At 45.4% G+C, this 14,386-nt stretch overlaps 1 protein-coding gene across 3 annotated transcripts in view; it reads right to left on the bottom strand.

Moving 5' to 3' along the window:
• Positions 1 to 3,954: 3,954 nt before the first annotated feature.
• The window catches only part of TTLL4 (tubulin tyrosine ligase like 4), a 31,819-nt gene continuing 21,387 nt past the window's right edge, over positions 3,955 to 14,386 (bottom strand). For 2 of the 3 annotated variants that reach the window (XM_021712797.1, XM_008058859.2), the window contains 15 exons: positions 12,930 to 13,054; positions 12,379 to 12,489; positions 11,924 to 12,000; positions 10,789 to 10,980; positions 10,607 to 10,689; positions 10,248 to 10,376; positions 9,696 to 9,818; positions 9,304 to 9,402; positions 8,829 to 8,963; positions 8,357 to 8,494; positions 6,616 to 6,718; positions 5,763 to 5,973; positions 5,548 to 5,618; positions 5,047 to 5,132; positions 3,955 to 4,585 (listed from right to left, as the gene is read on the bottom strand). In XM_021712797.1, coding sequence (XP_021568472.1) covers positions 4,330 to 4,585; positions 5,047 to 5,132; positions 5,548 to 5,618; positions 5,763 to 5,973; positions 6,616 to 6,718; positions 8,357 to 8,494; positions 8,829 to 8,963; positions 9,304 to 9,402; positions 9,696 to 9,818; positions 10,248 to 10,376; positions 10,607 to 10,689; positions 10,789 to 10,980; positions 11,924 to 12,000; positions 12,379 to 12,489; positions 12,930 to 13,054 — 1,939 coding nt within the window. In that variant the 3' untranslated portion in view covers positions 3,955 to 4,329. The remainder of the gene's footprint in view (positions 4,586 to 5,046; positions 5,133 to 5,547; positions 5,619 to 5,762; positions 5,974 to 6,615; positions 6,719 to 8,356; positions 8,495 to 8,828; positions 8,964 to 9,303; positions 9,403 to 9,695; positions 9,819 to 10,247; positions 10,377 to 10,606; positions 10,690 to 10,788; positions 10,981 to 11,923; positions 12,001 to 12,378; positions 12,490 to 12,929; positions 13,055 to 14,386) is intronic. The other variant, XM_008058860.1, reaches the window with a different exon arrangement.

Below are 14,386 nucleotides of genomic sequence, written 5' to 3'. Positions count from 1 at the left end.
CCTTTGTGTGTTCTTTTACCTATGTGAAAAACCTGCTATGAGCAAAAAAGACTGTGGGTTTCATTGATGGAAACGGGATGGAGGGGCCAGTCAAGTGAGCCTGTATAGATCCCTAGATGTTAATGCGTGTGCGAGTTCTGCTACATGGGGTGAGGGTCCTAAGAGGCCAAGGGTTATCTGAGAGGCTCAATCAGAATCTCAAGTGACATGAAATGGAGCTTTCCTAGCTATACATCTCTAAAAACCATCAGTGTTTCCAACTCTCAAAGCAGCTGGGGGATTCAAATAGTGGTCAGAGGTAAGCCTTAGCCTGAGGACAAATCAAGAGGAAGCCAGGAGACGTGATCCCTCTACTGCCTTTGACGATCACCTATCTTGGGTAACTAATTTGAGGAGGAAGCAGAAAGGTCTTTGGGTCCAAATGATCGGCCTCCTTCACTGGCCCTCAGTGGTGTTGCATTGCCCCAGAGCCCACCAGGTATGTCCTTTGGCTAAGATGATGGGGGCGGGGGGGGGATTGTCACCCTCAGCCAAATAGCCTGATACCATGAGAATGTACAGTAATGACAAACCTTACAGCTGTTACGTTTGTGCCTCTGTTCTTCGGCTCTGGCTCCAATGAGGTCTCTATTTTCTGTGCCCTGCTTCTCCCCTTTCCAGGCACCTGACATAGCTACCTTGTTGCCCCTTTTTTATAAAAACTTCTCTTGAAATAACTTTGTAATCTCATTGAATTAACTTCCTTCAGTCGGGCACAGTGTTTCATGCCTGTAATCCCAGCACTTTGGGAGGCAGAGGCGAGAGGACTGCCTGAGGCCAGGGGTTCAAGACCAACCTGGGCAACCTAGTGAGACCTTGTCTCTACGATAACTCAAAAAACTAGCTGGGCAGGGTAGAGAGCACCCGTAGTTCCAGCTACTTGGAAGACTGAGGCAAAAGGACCGCCTGGGCCCAGCAGGCTGAGGCTGCAATAGCCGTGAGCATGCTGCTGCACTCCAGCCTGGGCAACAGTGAGCCTCCAACTAAAAAAAAATATACTTTCTTCTAATGCTTTCCCAGGGAATTTGCATTCTGACTGCAAAGTGTTTATCCAAAGAAATAAATCCCGGCCGGGGTCGGTGGCTCAGCCTATAATCCCAGCGCTTTGGGAAGCCGAGGTGAGCGGATTGCCTGAGCCCACGGGTTCGAGACCCGCCTGGGCAACTTGGCGAGACCTCATCTCTACAATAAAAAAATGGAAAAAAAAACTTAGCCGGGTGTGGTAGTGCACGTCTGTAGTTCCAGCTACTTGGAAGGCTGAAGCGGAAGGATCGCCGGAGCCTAGCAGGTTGAGGCTGTGGTGGCCGGGAGCGGCCACTGCACTCCAGTCGGGGCGACAGAGTGAGACTCCAACTCAAAATAAAAGAAATAAATCCCCAGCAAAGTGATAATATGAGCATGAATGATGATGGTTATGTTTCTGTGTGCACTGGAGTGAAGGTGAGAGTGATGAGGTATCTAAACCCTATTCTGGCCCCTTCACTTCTAAAATATCTCCATAGTTGCCCCACTTCCCTCAGAAAAGGGTATTACATTTCTTTTCTTCCTCTGCCTATCCAAGGCACAGGGTTTGGCTAGCTAGTGGAGAAAAGAGTGACCGTGCATCAGGGCCCTCTATGTCCTAAGTCATTTCACTACATTTGGCTGAAATTTTCAGAAACCCTACAACGTAGGTATTATATTCATATTATGAAATGGATGATGTGCTCGAGGTCACCAAGTAAGTGGCAGAAATGGAATTTAAATCCAAGGTCAGCCTTCAAGGTTCCCAATCTTTTCCTGACACAATGCCACCTTCTCATTAGCATTCTTTCTAAGGAACTGAGTTTCTCATCAATTCTGAGTGGGTTTGAAGTAAACATGAATAGTGACCACTCTCTCCACCCCAAGTCCTTACTCCGCTATTCCAGAACTAGCCTGGACTTTATTCTTTGTCTAAGGAACACCTGCTTCCCTTCCAGACTGCCTAAGTTATCAGCATAGGAACACAATTGACATATCCTGACAAATATTTATTCTGTTATACTCCCAAACTTAAACTTCCAAAGAAATCTCATTACTTCTAAAAAATTCCTATTTAGCTGAATACCTTACATTGTGAATGTTCCGTGCTAAAGTACATATGCTGAATGCTTAATAAGTAAGATTTAATTTTCTCAAGCGTAAAAGGCAAATGTGATACATAAACCCCATTCCTTTCTCCTACCCCACAAAACATCCACAGCTATCCGATATTCAAATATGAAAAAAATTTAAAAGTATATGCATAAACATGTTTTAAACCATCAAGATCAATATATTTTCATTGCTCGTTTGGTTTTCTAAGTCCTTCCTGCCTCTCCCCACTCCCTCGCATGCTGCAATGTTGGACCCCTCTCCAGTTAAGGGGATGGAAATGGATTGGCTGTGTTATATGGAGATTCTCAGAGGGCAGGCCAAAACACTAAAGTTGGTTTTCAAGGAGAACCAGTCGCAGCAAAGCTGCTAAGCACGCAGTTCGTTTGCTCTTGGCAAGGCCACATACGTCTCTTGTCATGCCTATAGTAGAATACTGCAGCCAGGAGCCTAAGAGGGGGCTTGCTTCAATTACACTGGATGTAACAAAATGTAACAAGACTGGTCAGGACCTCTACCACAGTGGCCCAACTTTAAAGTCCCTATTAATAACCAGCAGGCACTGCCAAGGACTTTGCCAGTAAGCTTTCCTCATAACTGTCAATATGGCCTTAGGACCGGCCAGACATTCACCTACTCTGTGGCCTTGAATACAATTAGGCCTCTCAGTGATCTTTCCAGGGCTCCATGCCAACTTGCCACAGAACTCCAGGAGTCACAAAGCAGGGGAGTCTCTATCTTTCCAAAGCTCAGAAGTAATGTGGGCAACTAGAGGCCAGGGTGCGATGCAGGAGCTGAGCCTCCTGTCTGACGTGAAAAGGAAAACTTGTGTAAGAGACATGGGACTAAGTAAGAAAAACTAAGTAACAACAAGGGTACCTACATAATGAACATTTGTATACCTAACCCTGAATTGTACCCCACATATTTAAAATAAAAAATTTATTGAAAAAAAAAGTAAAGGAATTGCAGTGGCTGGGGAGGAGGCAGGCAGCATCTGGGAAATGCTGGGTTAGGAAGGAGCATAGTTAAAGTGAAAACCTTTCTGATTCAAACTCTCCACTCTTGCGCTTTTCCCAGGCTCCACTTTCCCCTAGGTGAGAAAGAAGTAGAACTTCTGGTTCAAGTGCTTGTGTTCTTTGAGGTCTCTGTATGTACAGTTCACTCAGTCAACATTTATTGAACATTCACTGTTTACCAAGTCTACAGGAGGTAGAATCAGTTGAGTACAAGAGTCAGCGGTCTGATTAGAAGCCCATCCTATAATAGTGACTGCTCCTGAAACCCACCTGCCAAGCCACCAGTCCCTGCTTGCTGTCGGGCAGAACATGACACTTCCTCTGTGTTGTAGGGGAATCATATCTCCTTTCACCCTCCCTCTGGATTGTGCCCTTTGATACATGGAAATAGATAACAGCAGCTGGGTATTATCTGAGCTCCTTCACTGGGGCCATGGGAGATTCACAAAATTCACAGAAGCTCTCACATTTCACTGAAAGACAACTAAAGGGGCGATTATCTATGGGAGAGAAGTCTAGAAAGTTGAACAAGTAGTGATGTGAAGTCAGAATTGGAAGATCCAAAACTACTAGCTGGGCAGGTATATGACAGGAGATGGTGAAGTCCCCAAGACTAGGATAACAGGAAATGGATTCAGTATGTTGTGGCCTCTCCTGCCTGTCTACTAAGGAAGTTCAAAGGTTTCTGAAAGTGGCATCTCAGGACAGGGATTGGGGGAGGGGTAAGGAGCAATCTGGGGAAATGAGAACCAATTACAGAACAAAGGACTCGCAGCCCAAATCTGTTTAGTATGTTTTCTCCTCGAGCTACAATTCAACAACTGCACCAAGGCCCAAAACAAACCACACATGGCTCTCTGATGGTAGAAACCAAATCCTGCTTTATAAGGCTGTGTGACCATCATTGGCTTCTCTGCTGAGATATGAGGTGCCAGCCAGGCAGGCAGGTGACAGAGGACGAACCTTCTTCACCTTCTCCCCATCACCACCATCCCCCTAGCCCTACAAATACCCATCTCTGCAATACAACCACTTCAAAAAATATTCTGAGGAGGAACAAAGTGGAGGGGATAGAGGTTCAGGTTGGTCAGCAGGCCGGTTCCCATGAGGTAGCTGACGCTGGTGCTCCTGGGTAGGGCTTGTGGAGAGAGGCCAATTATGGGCTTACAGCCAGAAGAGAGTCACTGGTTGACTGGGAAGTGGAGGAAGCAGAAAGTTTTGAAGTCCGTCCAGAGTACTTGATTACAGGAAATGTCTGGGTAGAGTGGGTGGGCTCTTTGCTGGTGTCCTCACTGTCTTTTGAGGGACTGGGTTTCCTGGGGCATGGGGAAAAGCCAGCTTGAGTCCTCTTGGGCTTGGGTGTGGTACCATCTTCAGAAAGTAACAGGCTTCCCTCGGAAGAGCTGTGTTTTCTGAAAGGAACAGGTAAGGAAAGAAATGGCTGAGACACTGTGTATAGTTGAAACTTTAACTTAAGCTCTGCCTTCAGAGTCTGGACCAGGCATTTACTACAGTAGGGTGTTGTAGACCATAATTATATGGCTATATTAATAACCATGAAAAAAATCGCATTTATTTGAAAGCTTGAGAACTTAAGTGCAAGTGTTAATGTGGGTGGGGATAGGAGAGCTAAGGTTTCCTACAGTTAGTGGGTATGGCTGAAAGTGGCCGCTTTAGCAGGTACTTCTGTCCTCCAGCTCAGCTTCACTGGGCATACCAAGAGCCCCCAGGAAGAGGATATTGTAGCTGCATATTCTGACAGTCCCACCAACCTCCCGCTGGAGAATGCTGATCTTTCGGTCTGAGAAGAGAGGAAGGAAGAAAACTTCCCAGATACGACCAACAGCCCTTCCCTTGTCCCTGCACCACTCACCCTAGCTTGCCAGTCTCCAATTTGCTGAAGGCATTGAGCATCATGTCACCCTTTGAGACAGTCAGAAGTGATGTCGGGAGAGACCACTAAAAGCAAAGAAAGCAATGATGCCAAAAGGGCCAAGGAAGTCAAGGAGGGAGTGGAGTCAAGGAAGGAGTGTCTGGGATCTTGTGCCTCTTTCCAGTTCTACCCCTCAGTGATCATGTTTCTCCCTTTCCCTACCCTTCAAGGCATGGCCCCATGTAGGTAAGTGTCTTAGTTCTCTACTGAATCAGACAAGAAGTAGAGGCTACAAAGCGCTTTTTGATTTTTGAAAGAAAGGCACCCAGGGAATCCTGGAGGTAAGTCTTCCATTGAAAGGAAAACAGTCATGAGACACAGAGGCAGGGCCAAGGGGAGAAGTGAGAGAGTCTGTACCTGCAACCCAACTCCTGCTGCACTCTAAGGCAGAAGAGGGAAAGGCCTGAGAAGGAGCTGTCCCCCAACACTGGCACCACTCACCACTGGAGCAGAATCAGAGATAACTCCTGTGTGGAACCCTTTGTAGCACCAACTCCGAAGCAGATCTACTCCTAGGACAAGATTAGCAGGAGTTGGGACTTAAGAGGGTGGAATCGATTGGTCAATTTTTCTTGCAAGAAAGGCACATTTCTTGGTCTACAAGGATTTAATCTCTCACTAAACATGGCCTCCTGAGGACAAGGAAGGCACATTACCTTTGAGCTTGTTGCCATGGTATTTCTGTTCCCATTGGGTAGTGAGAATGTTGAAATATCGTGGCTGCTCAAAAAAGCGGAGATAGCGGGAGGAGATCCGAGAAGGAAAAATTCGTTCAAATTGACCACGCCGAGAAAACTCATCTTCCATCTCAACCAGAATCCGAACATCATCTGGTGTCAGGACATCCAGCACAGTTGCATAGAAGTCCTATGGCCCAAGGAACAGGGAAGGAGAAGGTATGACAGAGAGTACTAGCCAGAGACAAAGAATTAAGAAACTAGGGGACAGGGAGTACAGTCCTGCTGTTCTGGGACTCTTTTGGGACCACTAAGGCATCCTGGTGGGCCAGTTCTGTACCTCATCTGTTCCTAAATTTACTGAACTTAGTTTGTGGGGGAAGAGCCTCTTGTATGGGGTCAGAGGAGTCACAGGATCGCAAGTTAAGTGGTTCATTGGATATAGTCAAGATCAGGATCTGGCAACTAAGATTTAACCACAGATTTGTCTGCCACTCTTATATCTGGCTCCCTTTTCTGCTCTAAGAATGTCAAGCCACCTGAGGTCTCACTGTACCTCCAGGCAAAGAAACACAAAGGGTAAAGGTCTACAGACTGGACAACAAGAACAGCATTTTGCTAAGAGCTAAGAGTTCTTGAAAACATGATAAAAACCATCAACTCTCTCCCAAAATGACATACATGCACATCAGATCTCCGCACATCAAGGGTATCACAGATCTGGGATAGGAAATCCTGCTCTAGAGAGAGGAAAAACTGTTTGCCTTGTGGTCCTAAATATTTGGCCAGGGAAGCTTTCTGCTGACACTTGGGGGGATGACCAACCTCCTACCTGATCAGGAATTTTCTGGGTCAGATAATAGGCTTTCTTCATCTTCTGTGCAGTGAAATGCTCTGGAGCCATTCGACATTTGTCCCGGGGAGAGCTGGACAGGCTAAGGCAGGGGACAGAAAGAAAGCAAAAGGTAAGGTCAGCAACTTACATCCTGAGAAAATATGGAGAGAAGGTCCAGCCCAGGAAGACACCCTTCTCAAGAGAACACAAAAATATGAACAGATATTTGTTACTTGAGTAGATCAGACTAAAATGCACTCCACTCAGGTAGCCTGAGAGTCACCAAATATTAAATACTATAGAAGAACTAAGAGTACAAACCACTTTCTTCAGGCTGAATTTGAATGATTAAAAATGAGGACCCTAGAATCAGCCTAATCACTGTGCACTTCATTTTAGTTTAATTCAGTGAATACTTACTATACATTCAGTTCTGCTCTACCAGCTGTATGGCCCTGGGCAGTGGCTTAACCTTCCTGTACCTCAGTTTCATCATCCATGTTACCACATTGCTATGATTTCTACTGAGAGAGACACAAAGATAACCAGGCGCAGTGGTACGTGCCTGTACTCCCAGTTACCCAGAAGGTTGAAGCTGGAGGATCACTTGAGTCCAGGAGTCCCAGGGTCAGTCAGACATAGTTGGCTTAATATAATAATAATAACAACAAAAACAACAAAAGATGTCCGAAAAGCAGCCCTGCCTCCAAGAGATTAAGGTATGGCAAGTGGAATAAGTCAAATGACAACCACACAACAGAGCCAAACATGAGTCTATGAGGTATAGTGAAAAAAACAAGTTTTGTTATTAGGCAAACCAGGATTTGAATTCCAGTTCTACCACTCTCTAGTTGAGTGGGTTACTTAATCCCAGTGATCTTCAGTTTTCTCATCCACAAACTGCAGATACCTCATAGAGTTGGGATGATAAGTTATAGATTATTCCTTACACATTTTGGTACTAACTAAATATTAGCTCCCTCCCCTCAAGAGTGGTTCCAAGGCTTGGGGGATATGGAGAAAAAGGCCACACAGAGTGGCTTCTTGATGATATCCTGAGCTAGGCTTTGATGGATAGGTGAGGTTGCAACAGGTAGGTCTCGCTGAGGGGCATTTCATGAGGAAGACATCCTTTGAGAAGAGACAAGAATACTATGGGGGAAGAACAAGCAGCAATGAACATTTCAAAGAGGAGACTGGACTCCTCTCTGACTCCTTAGGATCCTACCAATCTTGAGGTTCTGACTGATCCAGTTTGTCAAAGCACAGGAGACAGGGAAGGAGTAAAGAGAAAAGCCTAGAGACAGGAGACTGGGACCTCCAATGCCCAGGTAAGAAGTTTAATTTTTTGAGACAGGATATCACTATGTTGCCCAGGCTGGAGTGCAATGGCTATTCACAGGCATAACCATCATAGCATACTACAGCCTCAAACTCCTGGCCTCATGTGATCTTCCTGCCTCAGTCTCCCGAGTAGTTGGGACTACAGGAACGCGCCCCTATTGACAGTGTTTATATTTGATTCCCAAGCCCTGTGGTTTCTGAGCAGGGGAGCAACATAACTAAACATACTTTTAGGGGCACTGACATGGCAGTGGTGTGCGAGTGGCCTATAGCAGCAGATTGAGCAGCAAGGGAGACCAGGCAGGAGGAAAAGCGCAGAACCTTCCCCCGCCCAGAAATCACACTGGGGCCATTCCTGCTGCCAACCAAGCCTCAAGGAAGCAAGAGGGCTAACCTGGTAGTGGAGCTGCTGGAGCTGCTGGGACTTGAAATGACATCCTCTGCATTGGGCAGGACAAAACCTGCCAGGTTCAGAAGGTCACGGATCATCTGGCCTTTGATGCTGATGTCTAGTGGTGAGCTGGAGTGGAGGCTTCAGGGAAAGGATACAAAGAGTAGTCAGAGCAGCACTCCAAAAACAGTTTCTGGTTATATGTCCGAGTCAGGGCTAGCCCCATTTACCCTTTGACTTCCCTAAGATGAAAAGTGCTCAAACATCCAAATGCATGATCATCATTGTGTCTCTGGTCCCAAACAAAGTAAATATCCTCACCCAGGGCGGTCAACCTGCCCATGACCTTGGCATGCCAGAGAAGAGCAAGTGGTAGGGATCGACTCAAAAGCAACAACATACTGGAGCAGCAATGGGATCATGAGGATTTAAGAAGGATTCTACTGTCTGTAAGTGACCTGAGAATACCACCTACCTCGGGGAAATGTTGACTTCCAGGACCCAGGGTTTGAGGTTCTCATCCAGCATGATGTCAAAACCAAAGAGCTCGTGGCAGCTATAGGGCCGCCGCACATACATCTTGAGCAGGCTGGTCACGTAGGGCTCTGACCTGGTCATAAGGAAAAGGAAATATTTAGGTCAGCTCCTCCCAGAGGGCCCTACCCAGAGCTGCCCTTCCAGCAGAGTGGTCTAGAGATAGGCAGGCAGAAGCAGCCCAGAAACAGTGGCTCTCAAGAGACATCTCTGATCTGGGACCAGTTTCTGGGGATTAAGTTCAGTAGACAAGTGGAATTTAACTCTAGTCATTCTTTCGTATACCCTGTCCTCAAAACAGAACCTCAACAAAGTCAAATCTCCAGTCAAAGTCTGGGGCACAGCAGTGTAGAGGCCAATGAGAAAGGAAGGGTTCAGTGGCAGGTCCCTCACCCAGAGTGGCAGTAATGACTCACGAGATGATAGTTTTGACAACAACATCTTTTATCTTCTCCCAGATGGCATCACTATTGACTCCCTTCTGGCTCAGGTAGTTCCACAAAGCCTTCAGTGCCCTGCAGAGGGAGGAGGAGGGAGTACTTGGGGCTATAGTCTAGGAATGAGCGATGAAGAAAAGAGAAAGAAAAAGGAATAAGAGACCTAAAGCATTTTCATCTCTTCCTCTGACATTCTGAATTAAAAAAGAAATTAACTTGGATGCAAACGAACCAATTCTGAATTGACAAATGTTTATATAATCTTTAGGTCTTATATTAATCCTCCTCATCTTCCCTCTGAACCTTCCAAAGCCCCAGAACCCTGTACTCCTCTAGGCCTTCAGTGAACTGGGACACTCTCTCCTCAGTACCATTTGTGCCCCTGGCAGGCCGTTTCATCTGCATTGGCCTGGTACTCAGCATTCTTTTTATTGACACTGTAGTTGGTCAGGTGCATGAACTTATTGCCAAGGCTCTTCATGGAAGGAGAATACCTGCAAGTGAGGAGAAAGAATGGCAGGATGAGAAAGCAGATAAGAGAATAAGCCTATCATTTCCCCAAGTCCTGAAGAAGTAAAGGACAAATACACAGATCTTTTTAGATCCACAGGGTCTGAGACTGTATCTGTAAGCACAATTCTAGAAACCACAGCTACTCATCTCCTTTATCCTACATCTCAGTTCTGCAGGAAGACCGTCCAGCTACTCATCTCCTTTATCCTACATCTCAGTTCTGCAGGAAGACCGTCCCCCAATTCAAGAGCAAAGAACCTCCTTATTTCCCATTCTCTGCCTTCCCCTTCACTGACAAAAATGACCAAAACATTTGTTATTTTTCTGTTTGATGTCCTCTAGTGTCCCTCCCTCTGAGGAAAATAAAATCCCCATTACTGTCACAGTGATACCTCACCACTATCACATACTTGCAACTGGCAAAGCGGACAAGTCCATCTGAAAAGAGGTAAATCCGTAGAGGATCATACGAAGTGACGTAAACATAGATCCGCAAATCAAACTTGCTGCCGCTGATGAGGTAGGGTTTGTGTAGATACCTACATAGGGAAAGGCCAGCTTCTCATCCAGCCAGATGATATGGCTCAGTGTATAATCGAGCTAAGGCAAAAGCCAGCTAAAGTCCCCAAGATAAAGACCTTAAAACAGTTGGCTAAGGAAGGTCTTTGGCTGGGAGGACAAAGAGCAGAATAACATTGTAAGAAGGAAACCTTGAGGGCAAGGAGGTGGGGAGGTTGGGAGAGGTGCTGTGCACTAGAGATATGCTCACCTCTGTACTAGGAGAGGCCTTCGCTTGGGGAGCTGACTCCACTTGTGGATGACCTGGATGCCAATACCTCGAGCTGATGCCGGCTAAAAGTAAAGTGGAAAGGAGACGAGCTTTGTCTGGGCCCAATACTCTGCTGTTCTCACTCTCAGACCATAGTCTCCTGCCCGCTATAATCCACTCACTGGTTTCACAATCCACTTTTGGCGGCTACTGCTCTCCCAGGCTTTGCGTAGGAGCTTGGCATCCTGGGGCAGGATAAAGGACTGGGGGAAGAAACTGAATTCCTTCTTGCCAAAACGGCTCTGCATGCGAGATAGATTTCGCCACAGCCTGTCCTTCCTCCCAATCTGGAATGAGCCTGGGAAGTGATTTAGCTACAGAAAAGACAAAGATTGGAAGCATGAGGAAGATGACAAGACTCAATATACATTCCAACTTCCTTAGTAGCATTCCAAGCTCCTGTTCTACCTTACCATCACTACCTAATGGTCTTCATGTAAACAACTGCTAAGCAACTCACCAAAAGATGATTAAGACACAAACAAAATATAATAATGATTAAGATCGGATATTCACCTTAAGGGCAAAAAAAAAGTTGTTAAATCTTTTTCCATGACAGAACACGGGATGAGGACAAGGGACTCTTGGGGGCAAGGGACTCATTCATTCCAACATAAGACCAGAAGTCCTCTTTATACGTGTTCAGCTTGGGAATAGAGGCAATGTGCAGTGGCTATAGGGGAAACATAATAAACTAAAAACAGACAATGCACCTCAAGACACATTAGAGAAAAAAAGTAACTTTTTTTTCTTGAGTTGGGGTTTTTCACTCACTTGAGTTGGGGTTTCACTGTACTTTGAGTGCAGTGGCATTATCACAGCTCACTGCAGCCTGGACCTCCTGGGGTCAGCCAATCCTCCCACCCCCTCCTCTCAAGTGGCTACAAGTGCATGTCACCATGCCCAGCTAATTTTTTTTTATAGAAATAAGATTGCTATGTTTCCCAGCCTGGTCTTGAACTCCTGAGCCCAAGCAACCCTCCTGCCTCCCAGAGAACTGGGATTACAGGCATGAACCATGGTACTCAGCTGAAAAAGCTTTCAGAGGCTACAACTGACACTGCAGCTGAACTGGAGAGTTCACGATCCACTAGGGTCTCACACCGCACTCCCCTCTGGTACTTTCTCCTCCATAAACCTTCCTGATGTTTCAGTGGCCATCCCTGTCTTCCCAAACCCTGTCCCCCACCCCCAGCACCACCCTCCTCCGGTCTAGTCCAAAGTCCAGGGGAACAGCTCCTCAGAAAGTGTCCCTACCTTCTGATGCTCTCGAATGGATCTGAAACCAGGAGACTTCATGTGGTGACCCCAGCAGCCTAGCCAGTCATCGTTTCCTGTAGAAGGCATATCAGGAAGTCAGTCCTGCTAGGAGCTCAGTCCCTAGGACATAGAGGGGCCCAGAGGCTCCACCAGAAATACCACTGGGCCTGGGCACAGCTCCCAGACTCAGTTTTCAAAGAGTTGCCATGGAGCTGTCCTACATGAGGCCTTGTGACTAGGGACAGAACAATGGCCCTCTGTCTCCCAATTTTGAACAATAAGCTCAGCCCAGAGGGCTTTCAGAGTTGTGCCCTCCTATGAGGTTGTAAATGTCAAGACAGGGTCCCCAGCTGTCCCTACATAACATGAAGTAGCTAGGGCACTGCCTCTCTCCAAAACGCATCTGTTGGGGCAAAGCGACAGGTAGATGTACAGCAAGGCAAGTTACTCACTTTTGCTGATTTTGAAGTGGGACCGTCCAATGGTCTGCTTGACAATGTTGGGGGTCACTGTGCTCATCTTCCACCGAAGCAGCTTTCTCTGCTCCCAGGGAAGCTTCTCCACTGAGGGAAATGCACAAGGTGGGGGAATGAAGGGTGGAGAGGAAAAGAAAAGTCATGGTGAGAAGACAAAATAGATGACACTGCTGCCCTCCCTCCCTGGATAGGCAGGTCACCAACTATTGCTCCAGATCAGGGTTTCAGAGGAGCACACAGAAGAAAGGGGGCTGTGTAGGAATGAGGAGCAAAGAGCAAAGGGGTTGAAAGGAGAAAGCAACAAGGTTAGAGAATATGAACTAAGCGTGAGATTATGCATCTGAGTAGGGTCAGCTAAAGGAGAGACAAGAAAAAGGTTACACTGGACCTATGACAACATGGGGAACTGAGTAGTCTGACAACTGCCATAGCCATTCTGGAAACCCTCTCCCACCTGTTGCCACCTCCTCCCAACTTAGCTAGCCACCTTCTCCTGGGGCTCTTGTGGGCTTTGACACTGGGTTTACCTCTTTCATCCCGAGTGCCAAAATAGATGGTAGGGGGCACATTGGGGAAGAGACTGTAGATGAGGGCTGGTCGAACAACTTTCTCATGACTGGAAAGGGTTTTGGTCAGAATTTCCACATAGTTCCTAAGATGAAAAACAAACACATAGCAGAGAAAAGGAAACAACAGTCCTGAAGTGTTGTCAAAATTATGTACATTTTCTTTCTGAATGCTGTCTTTTAAATTGGATTCTAGAAAAAGACAAGTGCTCAATAGTTTTTTTGTGATTATTAATCTATAATGTGCTAAGGCTAACCTACACACAGTCACACCATTAAATATCACCTAAAGACAAAGTTTTCCAACACCTCATTCTCTAATACAGCTCCAAAATTGCTGGCGAAATCCCTGAAAAGAGTGGCTCTGAGAGGAAGAAATGAGTTTGGGTGGGTACTAGTAGAAGAATACAATACTCTAAGACAAAGAAGTAAATGAGGAGATAAAAAGAACAATGGAATAATTATAAAGGAGGAAAACCACCAAAAAAATTTGAGAAGAGGTGTAGAGACTTTTAAAAAGAAAAAGGATAAAAAACCAGAAAGAAAACAATGATACTAACTCCTTTTGTGTTTAAGTTCATATAAAGATTCATGGAAGGTTAATGCTTCTCTTCATATGGAAATGATCTGTGACACTGGGTTTTTATGTAACTGTATGGTAACACAAATCTGGATCTGATAAACATGGCTGGGAATCTGGGGCAGTGGGCCATGGGGGTCTCTACTGTTATTCAACAAGGGTTTGGCCAAGGCTATCTCAAAGGGTGTCAAATAGCAAACACTTCAACTATCTGTCACATCCAAGCTGATAGACCGTGACCATTCCTTTAAATAACACTGAAAAATGAAGAGAACAGCTATTACTCTCTAGAACTGAGTAGATATAATCCACAAACATTATAACATCAATTTTTAGCTTACAAAAAGTCACTTTACCTGTTATTATTTTCAGCACAACAGAAACAGGCACTGTATATGACACATTTCAGTTTTTTAAATCTTAAAGATGGTTAATAAATTTTATTAGGTCAAGTTAAATACTAATTCCCAATGAAAAAAATTCTAATTAATTTAACTCTATTCCTCATTTCCAAAACTTTTTCTTCAAAGGCTTTGAATTTACTGAGTATCAGAATTTAAGACTGCTAAAAATCAAGGAAAATAAGTTAAATCTTTTTTTAAATTGTAGAGATGAGGTCTCGCCAAGTGCCCAGGCTGGTCTCGAACCCATGGGCTCAGGCAATCCTCTCACGTCGGCCTCCCAAAGTGCTGGGATTACAGGCATGAGCCACCATGTCTGGCCTAAAGCTATAAAATTTTTTATTTAATTTTTTATTACTAATTTTAATGTCAGTCTTATTTCCCAAAATAAAACTAATCTCAGAAGGGAACAAAAGAGCATTTTAAAAAGCTCCAAT

This window comes from Carlito syrichta, unplaced genomic scaffold, assembly GCF_000164805.1.
Source record: "Carlito syrichta isolate Samal-C Ts95f unplaced genomic scaffold, Tarsius_syrichta-2.0.1 Scaffold303646, whole genome shotgun sequence".
In the NCBI taxonomy this organism is placed as follows: domain Eukaryota; kingdom Metazoa; phylum Chordata; class Mammalia; order Primates; family Tarsiidae; genus Carlito; species Carlito syrichta.
This window is presented reverse-complemented; position numbering and strand designations above follow the sequence as displayed.